This window comes from Emys orbicularis, chromosome 14 (genome assembly GCF_028017835.1).
Source record: "Emys orbicularis isolate rEmyOrb1 chromosome 14, rEmyOrb1.hap1, whole genome shotgun sequence".
Classification (NCBI taxonomy): domain Eukaryota; kingdom Metazoa; phylum Chordata; order Testudines; family Emydidae; genus Emys; species Emys orbicularis.
The window spans coordinates 580,909-599,528 of record NC_088696.1 but is presented as its reverse complement, the minus strand read 5'-3'; the positions used below and the strand labels follow the sequence as shown (position 1 = coordinate 599,528).

Here is an 18,620-nt window from a genome sequence, read left to right as displayed (position 1 = left end):
AAGGAATGCAGGTTCTGTGCTTCAGCCATAAATTACATGATACTTTTACGTGTATTGGTTCTGTCCAGCAATTTACCACGACCCAGAAATAATTACTTATTGGGTCTGTTCCATAAGTGCTGGAACTAGGGGTGCTGGGGTGGGAGTGTTATTACACTCCCTGGCTTGAAGTAGTAATAGCAAACCAAATACACCTCTACCCTGATATAACGCGACCCGATATAACACGAATTTGGATATAACGCGGTAAAGCAGTGCTCCGGGGGGGGGGGGGGGGGGGGGGCTGCGCACTCCGGTGGTTCAAAGCAAGTTCGATATAACGCGGTTTCACCTATAACGCGGTAAGATTTTTTGGCTCCCAAGGACAGCGTTATATCGAGGTAGAGGTGTACATGGTTTCTAAATTCAGCACCCCTACTGTAAAAATTGCTCTGTTTCAACAGAGAGGTTCTGAAAAGGAGTTTTTGCTGTATATCAGCCAGAGGGGACTAACTTGACTGTACTTTGTGGAGTGTCTTGTATTGGTTTTGTTTAACATTCCCACCCCCTGCATTTCAGATTGTGTAATTGTTGGAATGTAGACTGGGCTATTTTTGTTCTTATTTCTCCCATTTCAGGTGGAAGAAGTGAAGCGTCGGCAGCACTCGCTTGCTTTCAGCTCTGCTGGTGCACAAGCTCAAACCTACCATGTTTGCTTTGAAACGCTGGCAGAGTACCAGAGATGGCACCGGCAGGCATCCACGGTGAGGCCCAATAAGCTGTAGGTGCGGGTGCTCTGATACAAGGGCAAGAGGAAAGAAAGCTTGGAGAATTTTGGAACAGGCTTACTTTTGAGACACAGCTTCTAACTCATGTTCTTAGAGAGTACCGAGGCCACCTGAGGGCTTCCTTTGAACTATGACATCTGTGGGTTGGAGGCTACTTATCCGCTGCATGTCTCTCTGATCTGCTGGATGCTTCATTTCAGCATTCCACCAGACTGCGGCAGCTATGTAGCAGCTATGAGCTGTAGTTCTGCGCTATCCCACACTGATAGCACTATTCATATTAACCAAGCATCTGAAGTTTATTGCGGTCTTCAAAACTAATCCCAGAGACTAACTTCTCTTTCTTCCCAGCTACAGCAGTCTATAAGTCCTTCCTACTGCCTTGGCTGCATCCACCTGAACAATGTGCTAGACTCACAGAGAGCCTCTCTGATGGATTTGAGTTAGCACAGAATCCAAATACGACCAGAGGAGGTGGATTCTGTTCAGGTCCACATGCTTATTCCACATCAGAGCAGAGTCAGAAGGGGATGGCTTCAGTGTTGAGCTTCACTTCAACATCCTGTTCATGTGGCAGGCCCATTAAATCCTGAAGGGATTTCATTTCTGGAATCATTTTCTCTCCTTGCAAGTAAGGAAGAAGCAGAAAAAATGAGCATGAATCTCACAACTCGGTGCTGTGCCAACCTGGGTGTCTGAGACCCTCTTCATTGTTGGGTTTTTGGGTATCAGATACTTCAGGTGCATTGGCACAGACTCATTTGGTATTGGCTATATCAGACTTGTGTTTTGTATTGGGTCTCTTGGCTTCGGTACTCCTGGCATTGGAGATCTCTGCATCAGAACCTTTAGCACTGGATTCTTTGTCACTGGGCACATTGGCATCCACTGTGTCCTCCATATTGGGTGTGCCGTTATCCGGTCTTAGCCCCTGACATTGTCTGTTACAGCATCACCTGTTCCTTTTGTTCCAGGCTTTGGTAGTGAGTCAGGTTCCAGTGACTCTCACCTTGTCAGCACCTCCTTAGAGTGGCTTTGTCATTATATTCTTCCTGGACCTCTAGTGGGGAAGCCTATTCTGCTTTTCTGTTTTTATGTTTCACTGGTGCCACACCCTAGTGGAATCGGTCCTAAGACTCAGGAGGCCCTAGAGTTGATGTTACCATTGTCTGGGCAAGAGGACTTTGGAGCAAGGGATCCCACTTTGAAGCCCAAACTCAATCCTAGATGGCAGTGAGGGAACTAGTGATATATCAGAAATAGCCAGAGAAAAGGATGAAAATTATTAGAGACCTGGAAAGTCTGCTGTAATGAGGCGCTCTTATTGATCATTTTTCAGACTACGAGAACCAGGGGGACATTCAATGACACTGAAAGGCAATACATTTAAATCTAATCTAAGGAAATACATTTTTGTTTAACTAAAAGCCAAGAGTTTACCAGGATTCAACAAAGACTAGATGTTATACAGGTAGTAAGGACATCCACAGTTACATTAGGTAGAATTAAAAATGGGATGTAAACCATCAAGCTTCAGTGAATGAGCCAGTCTTTAACTGCCAGATGATGTTTCTCTGTGGACAGGTTATTGCATAACTGTCTGTTACAGGGTTTCTTGTACCTTCATCTGAAACGTATTGTCCACTGCCAAAGAGAATTCTGGACTAGATGGAGCACTGGTCTGATCCACTATGATGATTCCTGTGTACTACAGAGCATGTTTATTGGTGATTGATGGACTGTGCTAACTCAGACCTTAGACAGTATCAGCTTCTGATGTGAAATACAGGTTAAGAGATAATGTCTTATATTAGCTTTGGCTGTATAAAATATCCCATTTCTCCATGCTAGATCTTCTATGTGTTTGACTTGCATTTGTTGTTCTCTGCTTTACATTGATTGGCCTGAATGCTAACAAAGGCTTCTTGTATAAAGTGTATGGCTTCCACCATATAGGCCAATGTATACATGTTTTCACTACTAAAGACTTTGCTCTTATGTAGTATAATTTGTGAAAATAATGCAGAAACTGCAGTTGATACAGAATGCAGCTGTCTGCCTCTTCCATTGGCTTCCAGTTTGCTTCCACTGCTAGTTTAAGGCAGAGGTTGCAATTGCCAAAGCAGTTAATAGATCGTTCCCCAGTGTAGTAGGGGCTTATCAGAACTGGACCCATCTGTTGCCTCAGTTTAGCTCCTTTCTCCCCCTCCCTCTAGTCAAACCACCTTAGTTGGTGCTTTTGAATTACTCTCGCCTTATGGGGTCTGGTTTATTCTCAAAATAACAGTTAGCCCACCCTGCTTTTCCAGGCTCACCGGTTCCTTTTAGACTTTTCCAGTGCTCAGTAGTCCTTCCAGTTGTTTACCAGGGTTTTGCCCTCTTTCCAGAACTTCCTGGTCCTTTATAATCCTGTCCCAGCTGAGATTTTCTTCCTGCAAATGTCTCAGCTGAAGTTTTTTTCAGTCATAGAATCCAAGGCTAGAAGAGAGCATTGAGATCATCTAGTCTGACCACCACCTTCCCAGCAGGTTCCTTTCCCTCTGCTTGGGAACTCTGGAAAATTGTCTCTATTCTGTTGGAGTCTTCCTAACAGAACACAAGCTGCCCTTATATCTCTCAGCATGCCCTTTTACATAGTCACATGACCTTGCTATTCCCTCAGCCCCCTCACTTGAAAAGCAATTCTGTGAAAGGGGGCCAGTCTTGGAACGGGTGCATGTGCATCCCAGGACCAGTGTCTTGTTACACCCAGCTGCATAAGAGACCAAATATCAATCTTTGAACTGCCAAGAGAGTTTTGCTCCTGTGAGACAGTGCAGATCACAAAGCCCAAAGTGAGCACCTCTAGGAAATGTTGCAAAACCTTCTTCTTTGATAGTACCTTTCCAGCATAAAAAGAATGACATTTACAACACTCCAAAAACAAGCAAACAGAAGAACATAAGAACGGCCATATTGGGTCAGACCAAAGGTCCATCTAGCTCAGTATCCTGTCTTCTGACAGTGGCCAATGCCAGATGCTTCAGAGGGAATGAACAGAACAGATAATCAGGTGATCCATCTCCTGTGGCCCATTCCCAGCTTCTGGCAAACAGAGGCTAGGGACATCATCCCTGCCCATCTTGGCTAATAGCCATTGATGGACCTGTCCTCCATGAACTTGTCTAATTCTTTTTGAACCCTCTTATAGTCTTGGCCTTCACAACGTCCTCTGGCAAAGAAACCCTACTGGGTACTCACTGTTTCCATTCTGTCTGATGTTGAAGGTGCTCAGATATTATGCTGATAGGCAGCGGCACTAAAGCCTAAGATAAGTTAGATATTTATCTCACCTTGGATTTCCCCTGCCATTTAGGTTGGCTGGTATTCTGAATCAAAAAATGTATGCAAATCAGAGCAGTGCCTTTCCTGTGCCCTTCTCCATGCTTGTGTATGTGCCTGCCGACAGGAATGGACAGTAGCAACATACAGGCCTGGGATCAAATCCTAAACACTGTGTGTAAACCTATCCTGGGTGGGCTGAATTTGCCTCTGATAGATACCTGAGGGGTTTCATTTTCTTGTGCTTTGTTAGCTCTTGTCTAGCTTGTCCCGCCAATAAACTTGTGTTGAATTGAACTGGAAAGAAAATTGTAAATGTAGCTGTAACTCTGTTGCCCTTTTCTTTTTTTCAGGTGGTGTCTCAGCGACTCAGCACAGTTGATCTGTCTTGTTATAGCCTTGAGGAGGTACCTGAGCATCTCTTCTACAGTCAAGACATCACCTACCTCAACCTGCGACACAACTTTATGCGACTGGATGGATCAGGGGGTCTTGACTCTCTTTGCAGGTCTGCAGAGAACTATTTTCTATTACATTTTGCGGTTCTGGAATATACAATCGGGTGAGGAGGCAGGAGTATACTGAGGGTCCATGGTCCTTGTGGGAAGTTGGCATACTTGTAAGAGTTTGGTCTTTGGGAGGATTCTGCCTACCTCAAGGTGATGAAGACTAGGAAATATAATTTTTGTCTCCGTTCACTGTTCGACTTCCAGCAATTTAGAGTATGTACAGGCTGTCCTTCCACACGTTCCTTTCATATTAAGGATGATTGTGCTGAACCTTGTGTGGTGATATGCTATTACATAGGGAAGATATGGTGGTGATTATAATGCCATTTGCTAAACAGTCTGGCAGCATAGTTAGATATAAGAACAAATGCTGAGGGAGAATATGATAAAACAGTCGAGTAAAAGCATGTACTAAGGAATGCAAGTGTAAAAGAAGCCTGTTTTAATGAATCTTTAATGCTGTCACAAATTCAGAATTGGTAGTGTCTGCGAGACTCCAGCTTTACACTGGGAACTTGTAATTATCCATTTACTGGGTGTGGGAGATGCATGTTGGATTGTATGCTAGGTACAGCTCGCTCCGATAAGTAGGAGAGTGTAGGGACCCAATTAGACCTAAAAATAAGAGAACTTTAAAAACAAATCCCAAAATAAATCAGACTCCGTTGTAAAGGATGGAGCGGGACAGTCTTTCTTCCTGCAGGTCCCTGCCTTCTTTTACTTGCTAACAAGGGGTTCTGGCAGTTACTTTGTGAAATATTGAAAGCCATCTGGCGTCCTACAGCAACATAATCAAATAGCTGTGTTCCTGTGGCAGGATTATTTTGGAAATGTGCAAAAATGCTCCTCTAATTTCTCCATAGTATTTTGTCTCCCTCCTCCTGAGAGCAATGAAATATTCAGGTGACCATAGGTATAGGTGAAAGAATATACCTTTACTATGCTATTTCTGTGCAATTTCATCAAGGGCTAAAGTCTAGTTTATTATCCAGGTTCTTCTATTTCTAAGCTTGTCTTGGTTTCCTACCTGCTTAGTTGCAGTGATAATAGTAGGTTCTCTGGCTGGAAAAACTGTAATGGTCCTTTCAGACCTTTCAGGGTCTATTGTAGTATTTGAAAAGTGAGAAAAGAACTAGAAACCATGACATTAGAATAATGAAACTTCCTGAGCAGCTTTCAAGATGCTGTTTTCCTGGTCCCTGGGTGGGACAGCAGTGTGGCAGGTTCCTTAGATTGATTGCCATTGGCTATGCAATCAAGTCTGCATTCTAGACTTAGTATGCCAAAAACTGGACTTCTTATCTCCCTCCCTGGCAGGTGTCATTGCCCAATGAAGCTGAAACTCCCCAAAAGAAAGGACTTTAAGGAGACCTGCATCTCACTAGCCAGCAGCCAATCTGGTATAAATGTGCAAGACTAGTACTATCGTGCCCAGGATGCAGCTTAGTGGGCACTGCCACTTTCTGCCTTTTAAACTGATTTTGCATGCATGGTCACTAGGTATCCATGTGTCTCAGACCACAGCCTTGAGAAAGGAGTCACACACCTTATGCAAGAGGAATCCTTAGTCTATACCTTTGAGACAGAATGTCGAGCATGGGAGTCTCTTGTTAGAGGTGGAATGTTTTAACTCTCTCTGAGGCAGTGTATGTGAAATTCCCAAAGAGTTTTAAAAACAAGATTTAGTAAGAATACAGCAAAAAGGTCCAAATAAAACAAAAGAAACAGTTTGCATGGTGCATCTATTCTTGTGCTCATCAAGAGCCAAGCTGGATAGGTACCTCTTCTGCTTAGTTACAGTAGGGTATTAGCTTTCCATTTCTAGAGATTCTCCCTTCTTTGTGCCAGTCTCTCAGGCTTTGTCTTCACTAGTGAAAAAGGTGTATTTTTAGCATGTGTTAGCAGGTAGAGGTAATCTGTGAATAAACCCTGGGGGGAGCCTAGACAGCTAACATATGTTAAAATTACAACAGCCTCATCTACACTAGAAGTGCATATATGTGGTGTTCTTTGACTGGCCTGTGCAGATTGCCACTTATGGGCTGCATGGGCAGTGCAGCTTGGATGGTGGAACGTTCTTGTAGCAATGTCCATTAAGTGCTCTCGTACCCCCTCCTGTTTTCCCCTCACTGTTACTGAATGTTCTAAAGACAAGGCTGTAAAAAGGGGGCAGAGCACTCCAGCCATCTAAGTTCCTTCCAGCCGCAGTTTAGAACAGACCGGGAACCTTGCTCGTTCAATCTGACTTGGATTGGTCCATCAAGACACAGAGCCTTTGATTGTTTCTTAGTTTATTAAGTTAAAGTTTAGCCTTAGTTTTATTATTTCCTTTATTTCAATACATTAATTTATTGTATCCTGTTCCTTGGCATGGATCTGCAAATCCAACAAAGGAAGAGGGCGGGATTTAAGAGGAGCACCGCTTGTTCTACTGTGTTAGCTGCTTCAGATGCCCATGTTTGGTGTCCAGCCTGCTTGGGAGAAGGTCATTTTCTATCACATTGTTCCATATGCAGCACCTTCACTTCAAGTGCTAGAAAAGAGCATTAGAAGAGGCTCCAGGACTTGCTGCTACAGGTCACAACTACAAGCAGTTAAAGCCTCGTTCCAAGCCAATAGCATCCACGAGCATGCACGGGCTGGCTTCAACCCTCACAGAGGCTAAAAAGCATTCTAAAGTTCAGACAAAGTTACCAGCCTCCTCTTTGGGAGCCAAATGTAGAACCACAGTCCTGAGGAATCCACAGCCATGGGATCTGACCAGCCAGCAGAACAGGCCCTCAGAAACACACCCCTTTGGTTCCAGACAGTGGCATAGCGAAGGTGTCTGCCTTTGTCAGCAGAGTCAGTCCTCTCATTGAGATGCCCTTGATTCTAGTGCATCCATTCAGAGATTCTAGTGCATCCATTTTAAGGAGATCCAGAGAATCTCCTCAAAACCCAGACCAAAACCAAGTGGTTTTTAAAAGCAAAACCCATATGAAGAGTCATACCCCTTCTGAAACAAGTGTACCTGATCCAATGACATTGCTGGAGAAGGGAGCAGAGATCACTTCAGACTCCTTGGTATCTACCAGATCTGCTATCACTGTAGTGGCTCAAATATACAACTCGCACCCACAACTAGATTCACTTAGATCCAAAATCTTTTTAGTCCCAAGAATCCCGAGGGCAAAAAGATAAGGGGATTATAAGAGAGGCTTCTGGGCTGTCCCCTCCTCCCCACCTTAGGAAAGAAAAGGAGAATTCCATTCTAACAACAAGACCTTCCCCTAGGATTACACTCCCTCCCAGTAGGATTACTGTCAGTTCCCTGGGGAAGTTTGCCTCACCCTTTTCAGTACTACACTTTCCAAGATCAACAACATCTCCTGTTCAAACCATCTGATTCACAGTTGAATTTGTAGTCAGATGTTTTAGGCCAAGATAGACCTGACATTTTACTATCCTATTCCCCTCCTGCAAGGCAGATCAGGTACACCAGAGAACATTATAGAGATACTAGATACAGATTATATTGACCAGAGGTTCTCAAACTGGGGGTGGGGCGCGGAATGTATTCTGAGGGGATGTGAGGCTTTAAGGGGGGGGGGAAAGTTACTGCACACATTTTACCTACATCAATTAATTAACTAACTAGCAAAGCTGATTCCTACAGATATATCAGATCCTCAGATGGTGCTGTGTATTTTGATGGATTTCTGTTAAGCTTACATAGCATTATACAAAGTTTTTGCTATCTGTATGTTAATCCATTTGCAATGATGTAGTGTGCACATTTAATTGTAAGCGTCGACCACAATCACAGTTTTGCTTTTGCTATTATTACAATGAGTGCTTGCCCTACTTTTTAATATTTAATGAGTTGCAAGCTTTTTTTTTTTATCAGGCATAAACTACTTACAGACACAAAGAAGTGGGACGTGATCAAATACATTTGAGAACCACTGACATAGACTAAGGGAATACTCTTACCCACTAGTTTTTTATAATAGAAATTTTGATACAGGGATACAGGCAAGACTAGGACATACCACCATGGGCCAGATGGTCATATTTTCCATCACCCAGATAGACGAATCTATATTTTTAAAAAAAAAAGTTCCTCTCTAAGGGGGCAAAGCAAATCACATGCATTGGCTCTGATGCAACCAGATCTATCTACCTTTCCAGTTTCCAGGGAGCTGTCTCAGAAGCTACATGTTGTCCAAAGAACCCTGAGGTACCTGTTGAACTTCAGGAGGTGGATCTGAAGCCAAACATTCAAATGTCACTGGATGAGAATGTCTGGGTATCCTCAGCCTTTTCTCCTTTGGAAGTTATGATTCAATTTTACAAATTGGTGATTAATTATTATTTGTATTATCATAACACCTAAGAGCCGCAGTCATGGACCAGGACCCCGTGGTGCTAGACACTGTACAAACACAAAACAAAAGAACAGTTCCTGTCCCAAAGAGCATACCAACTAAATATAAAACAAGAGACAATGGATGGATACACACAGACTGATGGGCGAGTACAAGGAAACAGTGAGACAATATTGCTCAACATGATAGGCTGTAGTCTCAGCACACCAGCAGCCTAGCCCATTGTCAAGAGTTGGTTAAGACAATGGTCTCATAACCTGAAAATTCCATCAGTGACAATGTAAGAGACTTAACTCTGTTTTACACTTTCTAGGTTCTCCTTCAAAGAGTAAAATTACTCGCCCTGTGCTGGAAGGATTACTACAATCAGCTAAGGGTATGTCTACACTACCCGCCGGATCGGCGGGTAGTGATCGATCTATCGGGGATCGATTTATCGCGTCTAGTGTAGACACGATAAATAGATCCCCGATCGCTCTGCCGTCGACTCCGGAACTCCACCACGGCGAGAGGCGGAAGCGGAGTCGACGGGGGAGTGGCGGCCGTCGATCCCGTGCCGCGAGGACGCGAAGTAAGTGATTCTATGTCGATCTAAGATACGTCGACTTCAGCTATGCTATTCTCGTAGCTGAAGTTGCGTATCTTAGATCGATTCCCGCCCCCCAGTGTAGATCAGGCCTAAGAGTCTGTGGATGAATCTCACCTCTGGAGAAGCTATGACCAAAAAAGCAGATAAGCTCTACCAATTGGCTATAGAGAGTTTTTCCTTTTTTCTTTAATATTCCCTAATTCGCTAGTTGTCACTGCAACTTTCAGGAGAATAACAGGATAAGTTCCACTCTGACCAGCAGGGAAGGCAAAAGCTTGATGTCCTAGGCAGAATGGTCTTTTCTTCAGTGTTACTGGGCATTAGAGTAGCTGCTCGGTTTTAGAATAGACCAGGCTGTTAATATCCAGGTATCCGTACCATCTATGGGACCAAATTACCATATTTGCCAAATCGCTACCTGAGAAGCAGAAGAAACTGGCCAAAGTTTTAATTTGTGAGGGCCAGTTAAGAGTCAAACATCCGTTAAGAGCCTCTTTGGACACAAATTCTAGCATAGTAGCTTCAGCTATTACCTAAATCCCTAGGCAGCTCTCAACTTTCTGCGAGATTTCCACCTTCAGGTGTCACAGGAAGCAATACCAGTCATTGTCTCATCATCCTACTTTATTCATAAAAGACCAGACCAACAACAATCTGCACAGCAACAGCAGAGGAGAAAAATTTACAAGCCTCGCCTGAAAGGCAAACCAACTACATCCCTAGTCTTCTGCACCTGGTCTTAGAGTTCGGGTTTGATGAGATCCTCAGGAGCCTTAAAACAACTTTAACTTATGTACCAACTTCCCCACCCGTGTTGGAAACAGATTTTTATTCTCCTTCAATACCTGGAGTGCCATCATCACTACAGACAGATTCTGGAAATCTTCCCAAGGGGTTACTTCATTCAGTTCACCACCATCCCTCTCCACAAATCTCCCCTTTTCAGAGGGTTCTCTCACCAGAGACTGCTAAGGGCAGAAGTGAAAGGCAAGTGCCAAAGAGGAAATTCCTGAAGAATTCCAGGAAAAGAGCTTCTCCTTTTTCTCATCTCAAAAAAGGGTGGAGGCCTTTGACCTATTCTAGATCTGCAATAGCTCAACTTATTCATCAGAAAGTTCAAATTCCATATTCTTACTCAGGCTTCAGTTATGCCCTCCCTGTCCACTCATGAGTGGTTTGTAGCTCTCAATTTACAAGATGCATATTTCCATGTTGCTATCAGACTTTCATGTCACAGTTACCATTCATTGAGGGAGAAGATTTTTAACAATATATATAGAATCCTTCCCGTTGATCTTTTTGACCACATCTCAAGTATTCACAAAGTGCCTGTCTGTAGTAGCAGCACACCTAAGTTCACAGATTACCTATATATTCCCTTATTCAAATAACTAGCTCATCAAAGCATTTTCGCAAGATGACCTATCCACAGGTATGTTTCAGATATGCTCCCTAATTAAAAAACTGGAACTCAAAATAAACTGGGGAAAGATAAATTGCACGCAGTTCCTACACACAATCCTATTTACTAGCACAATTCTGATTTTCAAAGAGGCAGAGTCTTCTTCCTGGAATAAGGATTTTTTAAAAATCCGTACAGTGATCGAGGTACTTCAGAAGAACTTGTGTCGAATAGTGATGATGATGAAGGCTGAGAGATTGTCACGGAGGTCACGGTTTCCGTGACCTCCATGACTTCTGTAGTGTTTGGTGCGCCTGGCTCAGGAGCAGCTCAGGCAGCCCCTGCACCAGGTGCACCGGCCACTGCTGGGGCAGTCTCGGGCCCTTGCCCCCTCCCTCTTCCCAGCAGCAGAGTTTGGGTGTGAGAGGGGGCAGGGGATTGTAGCACGGGACGGGGTGAGGTGGGCTCTGGGGGGGCTCCCCAGAAGCGGCGATATTCCCCTCGCTCAACTGCTAGGTGGAGGCATGGCCAGGCAGCTCTGCACACTAGCCTGCCTCTGCCTGTAGGCACCGCCCCCGCAGCTCCCATTGGCCGCGATTCCCAGCCAGTGAGAGCTGCAGGGGCGGTGCCTGCAGGCAGAGGCAGCCTGCAGAGCTGCCTGACCATGCCTTTACCTAGCAGCTGAGCAAGGGGGATGTCGCCACTTCCGGGGAGCCCCCCAGGTAAGCGCCGTGACTTTTAATAAAAATACCCGTGACTAAAATGTAGCCTCAATGATGATCCTCAAACTGATGGACCAGGCCTCATGGCTTCAGTTACCTATATAACCCTATATACTAGCCTCAAGATGAAAACTCTTCGGCTTCAGCTTTGACTAGCAAAGATTATTTGCTAAATATAGCATGTTTATAAAATAGTTGCCAGGGAAGTACTCCTATCCCTTATGTGAGAGATGCAGCAGAGTTCTAAAAGGGGTAATGTTCAATTCCCCAGCCCTATCAGCTACCGTCACTTCCAATGGTTCCAATTTGGGATAGGGAGCTCACTTCAATAACCTGGCTATTCGGGGCCATTGGAATCTCTGGGGAAAGAATCTGTATATCAGTGTCCATGAATTGAGAGAAATTCAGTGGACTCTCAAAACCTTTCTTCCACATCTACAAGACAAAGTGGTCCCAAGTTGTCATGGGCAACACAATAGAAGTGTTCTATGTGAACATGTAAGGAGGAGCTCATTCCAGTCAACTGTGCAAAGCAGCTGTGGCATTATGAAACTGGTGCATCCGGCACATTAATTATCCCATATCTCTATACATCTTGTGGCAAAGACCTTGCAGATCATTTGAGCAGTGCCATGAAGAGAGCAGCATAAATGGTTACTGTAGAACTTGGTAGCAGACAAAAATCTTCTGTCTCTGAGGGTATCGAGAGAGAGAGAGAGAGAGACCTGTTTACAACATGGCCCACAGTTTTGCTCAAGAGCAGGCACAGCCAGCCAGTCCATATTGGATGCATTTCTGCTCGACTGGGGAAATAGATCTCGTCTATGCTTCCTCCCACCCCCCAATTTCTTGTCATTCAAAGAATTCTAAAGAAAACACAGGACAAGACCAGAATAATTGTGATTGCCCCAGCCTGAGTGAGTGATTTCCAGGCCTCTTTCATCTATCTAAAGGATTCTGTCTCTCCCTGTAGGCACAGATCTGCTGACCCAGCAGAACGGTCAGATATCCACCCAGATCAGACGGTCTTCTGTTGACAGCATAGGCCAGAGGACTTTGACAGACCTTGAAAAGTCCTCTTCAGACAGTGTCCAACAGATGCTATTAAAACAGTCTATCTGTAGATGCTATTATCTCAAACGGAAAAGATATTTTCAATTTTGGGCAAATAACCTGGATTCAGCATCAGCCTTCATTCTGTCCATACTGGCGTACTTGCTCCATTTGAAATTATAAGGACTCTCTAGATCATCTGTCAAAGTGCACTTGGCAGCTATTTCTGCACACCACATCCTCATTGATCATAAGACTGTATTTACCTATGACACAGCTAAGATTTGTGAAGGAACTAATGAATGTTTACCCTCCAGTCAAAGAACCAGCACCAACTTGGGACCTCAACCTAGTGTTTATTCGGCTTGTGAAACCTTCCTTTGAACCTTGGGGAAATGTTCCCTATTTCACTTTTCAATTAAAGACAGCTTTTGTTATAGCAATCACATCTGGTAGAAAAGTAAGTGAAATACAAGCGCTCATGGCTGATTTGTCATTCATTATTTTCCACAAGAATAAAGTGGTTCTCTATCCCCACAATAGGTGCTGACTCTGTGGGTGCTCTCCAGCCCTGGAGCAGCCATGGAAAAAAAAGTAGCGAGTGCTTAGCACACACTGGTAGCCAGCTCTCCTTCCCCCACCCCCAGCACCTCCCATCCATCCCTGCCGTTCAATTCCTCCCCCTCCATCCCAGCGCCTCCCGCCTGCCACAGTCACATGTTTCTCGGTGTGCAGGAGGCTCTGGGAGGAGGGGGAGGAGCAGGGACGGTGCACGCGTAGGGGAGGGGGTGGGAAGAGGCAGGGTGGGAGTGGGGACTTGGGGGAAGGGGTGAGATGGGTTTGTGGATTTGGGGGAAGGGAGCAAGTGGGGGCAGGACCTGGGGCGGAGCAGGGGGTTGAGCAACACCTGGGCCCAGAGGAAGCTGGTGTCTATGGTCCCCATCCTAAATTTCTTCCCAAAGTAGTAATACCATTCCACCACAACCAGGGACAGGAGAGCACTCCAATGCTATGAAACATTCTGCCATCAGAGTGGCACCAGCTGTGCACCCTGTGAATGTGAAAATGTAGAGTCCATCTTAAAAGAACTCCAATTACAGTGAATAACTTTAGTTTAGCAATTCACTTTTCCTAGTGTGGAATGTGGCCTCAGAGACAGTGCCTCTGGGCTTCCCCCTTTACAGCCCTGTTTATGCCTTTTGAGGTTTCTTTTGATGTGCCTGGTTTACACCAAACACCTTTTTCTCTTGGCCTTTCACCAAATTCATTCAAGGCCCTAGTTAATCTGGTGGCTAAACAGTTTCATTTCCTGCTTTCCTGTCCCACCTTTGTCGCTTACCACCCCCAAATGGTACGTTGAAGGTAGACTTACTGAAATGAGGACTTTCAACCCACATTTGAAATCCTCCACCCCATCCTTCAGATGACACACTCTGTTGTTGGAAGAAATTATTTTAAATTGCTAATTAATCTCCTGTTCTAATGTTTTTAGTCCCTAATCCAAGGTGTTTATCTAGCAGACAGATATTGTCTGCTTTGCTTCTGAGTTTAAAGAGATGGGAGTGTGTGTAACTCTTAGTCTGTCTTCACTAGAAACTCTGCAGCTGCACTGCTACAGCACTTCAGTGTAGACACTCAATGTAGCAAAGGGAGGGGTTCTCGTGTTGCTGTAGTAAATCTTCCCCCCGACAGGCAGTAGCCAGTTCGACCGAAGAATTCTTCCATTGACCTAGAGATGTCTACCAGGGTTTAGGTCGGCTTAACTACCTAGCTGTGCATTTTTCACACTCCTGAGCAACATAGCTGGGTTGACCTAACTTTAGAATTCTCTTGTCTTACCCAATATAGAGCAGAAGTAATGTTATGAATAAGGCTACCATTTAGTCAGAGGTTGCAGAAGTCACGGAATCTGACTTCCAGCGACCTCCGTGACTTCAGCCTGCAGTGGTCGGGAGTTGCAGGGTCCCCTGCCACTCGTGGGGGCAGGGAGCCGCGAAGTACCCCGCCGCCTCTGGTGGCCCCCGGAGCTCCAAGCCACCGCAGATGGCAGGGTACTCCCGAGCTCGTGGCAGTGGCGGGGAAACCCCCGAGTTCATGGCCACAGCAGGAGCCTCCAGAGCCGCCAGTGGCGGAGGAACCCCTGACCCTCCGGCTGCTGCAGGCAGCAGGAAACCCCGCAGCTCCTGGCTGTGGCAGGGGAACCCCTGAGCTCCCTGCTGCCACGGGCCCACTAGCTGCTGCAGGCGGCTCCTAGCCCCTGTGCAGCTGTCCCACTTCAGGCAGTGTGGGGACCTGCAGATCCCCATTTTGTTAGGGATTTTTTTAGTAAAAGTCACGGACAGGTCATGGCTTCCGTGAATTTTTCTTTTTTGCTTGTGACCTGCCTGTGACTTTTACTAAAAATGTCCGTGACAAAATCTTAGCCTTAGGTATATATTATTGATGGATTATAGCCTGTTTGGTACAGGAAATGCCATCCTATAGCTGGTTTGAGAAAAGGGGATGTCATATTTAAGAAAGTACTTGGACTATTTCAGAGAACCTTTGTGCTTGTCCTTGTATGTGTATTTGTCACTAACCACTATGCTTTATGAATAATTTGTACACTTGACATTTAGGTTCTCTCAGCTGAAGGGCCTGAACCTGTCCCATAATATGCTGGGGAAGCTTCCTATATTACTGTGTGAGATCTCCAATCTGACTGAACTCAACATTTCCTGTAATGGGCTTCATCACCTGCCAAGCCAGATTGGCAACCTGTTCAAGTGAGTTATCTGACTTTTGTCTTGGCCCTTAAACACCTCTCATCTGTGGTTATAGACTTGCCCTATGTCTTGGTTTGAGTGCAGACAGTGTAAAGGTATCACTGGTGAGACAGGTCCTCTTGCTCTGTGACCCTTACTGAGAACCCAAGAGTGACTTTCGCAGTATGACCCAAGGAGGCCTTAATGCCAACTGACCAATGTGTTACAGGAATGTCCTGATTCTGGTACATACATTCTGGTGCACTAAAAAATGTCATGTGAGGGCTTACATGAAAGCCAGGATCACACTGGTTATTAATATAGTTATGAAATGTTTGTACAGATACTGTGTGTGACGAACTGGGACTGTTCTTACTGTGGTCTTTGAATGCTGACAGGGGAGTGTGGCTAGGATAGTCTGCATTGGGGGATGGGAGACTGACCGACTGAGAATACCTGAACATGTAACATGAGAACCCAGGAAGGGGTTAGAGGGCAGGTGACACCTTTGCCTGGGAAACTGAACAAAGGCTGTGGGAGGGGTCGCTGAAGGCAGAGTTTCAGGAGCTGGCTGGGGAGATGGCTGGGAGGCAGATGGGGCTCCGACCTCCCAAGGGGGCTGGGGCGCCCTGGGAGCCCAAGATGGACCTAACCGAGGGGGGTCCTGTTGTCTGTGCCTGCAAGACCTGTCTTGGACTGTATTCCTGTCGTCTAAATAAACCTGCTTTACTGGCTGGCTGAGAGTCATGGTGAATCGCAGAAAGCCGGGGGTGCAGGGGCTTGTGTCCCCCCACACTCCGTGACACTGTGTAAGGAGTTGTGTGTATATATACACTGAAAATATATTCTTAGAGTTTGTATTAAGGAACGAATCACCAGCAGGAGTGAAAAAACAGGTTTTCTGTCAGACGAGTAAATTAAGCATTATAAATGGATGCCCTTTTACATACAAAGTTATCAAAGAGATGTGACGTCAGCAGGGAAGGAGCACACAGGAAAAACAAATTACAGGTGGTTATACAGTCTCTGAATACAGTCAATGAACTGGGGAGTATAGGTAGACGGTAAAGAATACACCCTCTTATTCTGGACCCAGGAAGTAAACAGGCAGTGCGTTTACATTCATGAAAATGGCATCTCACCCAACGTTGGTTGAAAATGCTGCAGAGGACTTTGGTGGTGAGATAAACTTTAGACAGAAAGCTAGCCTGTTAGTTAAGTCTAGAAACTAAAAAGTCTTTTGTTATTTTGTTTTATATGTAACCGTTTGCTTCCGCTTACTCACTATTGCTTGAATTTTTGATGATAAACTTCTTATTGTTTTCCACTATAAATATGGCCAGATCTACATTACAGAGTTAGGTCAATGTAAGGCAGCTTACATCGACCTAACTTTTTAAGTATCTACACTACAGCGTTGCTCCTGCCAATGTAATTCCCTCACTACACCAACTTAATCACTCCACCTATATAAGAGTTGTAACGCTGAGGTTGATATAGTTAGAGTGACGCAGTGTTTGTGTAGACACTGCGTTACTTACATTGCCTGTCAACTTGGCACCAAGCTCCCAGCTGGGAGCCCGGCCTCTCAGCTGCCCCCAAACTGTCCCCCGTAAGTTGAGGCAAGTGCTCCTGGTGAGCACGCACGCCACCGACAGAAGAAGGGTAGTGTGGACATGAAAAATTGCAGTAATTACTGCAGTGGCTGTACGTTGACCTAACATAGGTAGACTTAGTTGTCATCATCAGAGGAAAGCTCCGCACTAACCTGAACGCCCCAACTCAAAGCAGCACCAAATCCTGCCGTAACATGCAAAACCTGTAGACATCTCTCCACTGCTAGGATGGTGAACACAATACACCTTTCAAGATACCTGGGTCCTGCACATGCCTATCACAATGTATGGTGTACCTTATCCGGTGCATTAAATACTCCATTAACAAGTGTGTGGGTGAAATGAGACAATCACTATGCTCTCGCATGAACTCACAGAAAGATGCTGAAAGACAAAAACACCAGATCACCGGTGGATGAACTGTTTTCACAAAGCAATCACTTCATATCTGACCTGTCAGTTCTTATCCGTAAAGGAAACCTTCAGAGTACTATGACAGTGCTGGGCAACAGTAGCTGTACCAACACTCTGATAACTGGATCACCAATTAAATCACCCCGGAGTAAACCTGAGGGGCAAAACTTTGTCCAGTTGAGCAATTGGGGATGGACTGGAGAGAGCTACAAGGCTAATTAACCCAAAAAGTAGAAAAGGTACAGGAAGGACGTGCCAAGTGGGGGGAAGAGACTGAGAGTCTTACAACATAAGAATGGCCATATTGGATCAGACCAATGGTCCATCTAGCCGAGCATTCTATCTTCCAACAGTGGCAAATGCCAGGTGCTTCAGAGGGAGTGAACAGAACAGGTAATCATCAAGTGATCCATCCCCTGTCGCCCATTCCCAGCTTCTGGCAAACAGGTTAGGGACACTTTAGAATGTGGTTTGGCATCCCTGCCCATCCTGGCTAATAGCCATTGATGGATCTAGGCTCCATGAACTTATCTAGTTCTTTTTTGAACCCTGTTATAGTCTTGGCCTTCACAACATCCCTTGGCACTGAGTTCTAAAAGTTGACTGTGCATTGTGTGAAGACATGTACTTCCTTTTGTTTGTTTTAAACCTGCTGCCTATTAATTTCATTTGGTGACCCCTTGTTCTTGTGTTATGAAAAGGAGTAAATAACACTTCCTTATTTACTTTCTCCACACCAGTCATGATTTTATAGACCTCTGTCATATCCCCCCTTAGTCGTCTCTTTTCCAAGCCAAAAAGTCCCAGTCTTAATGATTTCTCCTCATATGAAAGCTGTTCCATACCCCTTCTCTGTACCTTTTCCAATTCCAATATATCTTTTTTTGAGAGGGGGCGACCAGATCTGAACACAGTATTCATGATGTGGATATACCATGGGTTTATATAGAGGCAATATGATATTTTCTGTCTTATTATCTATCCCTTTTTTAATGATTCCAAACATCGTTAGGTTTTATGACTGCCACTACACATTGAGTGGATGTTTTCAGATCACTATCCATAGTGATTCCATGATCTCTCTCTCTCTTGAGTGGTAACAGCTAATTCAGA

At 44.9% G+C, this 18,620-nt stretch overlaps 1 protein-coding gene across 2 annotated transcripts in view; it reads left to right on the top strand.

Moving 5' to 3' along the window:
- Positions 1–18,620, top strand: part of PHLPP2 (PH domain and leucine rich repeat protein phosphatase 2) — a 137,924-nt gene that overhangs the window by 59,140 nt on the left and 60,164 nt on the right. For both annotated transcript variants that reach the window (XM_065416592.1, XM_065416591.1), the window contains exons 4-6: positions 618–743; positions 4,442–4,596; positions 15,352–15,498. In XM_065416592.1, coding sequence (XP_065272664.1) covers positions 618–743; positions 4,442–4,596; positions 15,352–15,498 — 428 coding nt within the window. The remainder of the gene's footprint in view (positions 1–617; positions 744–4,441; positions 4,597–15,351; positions 15,499–18,620) is intronic.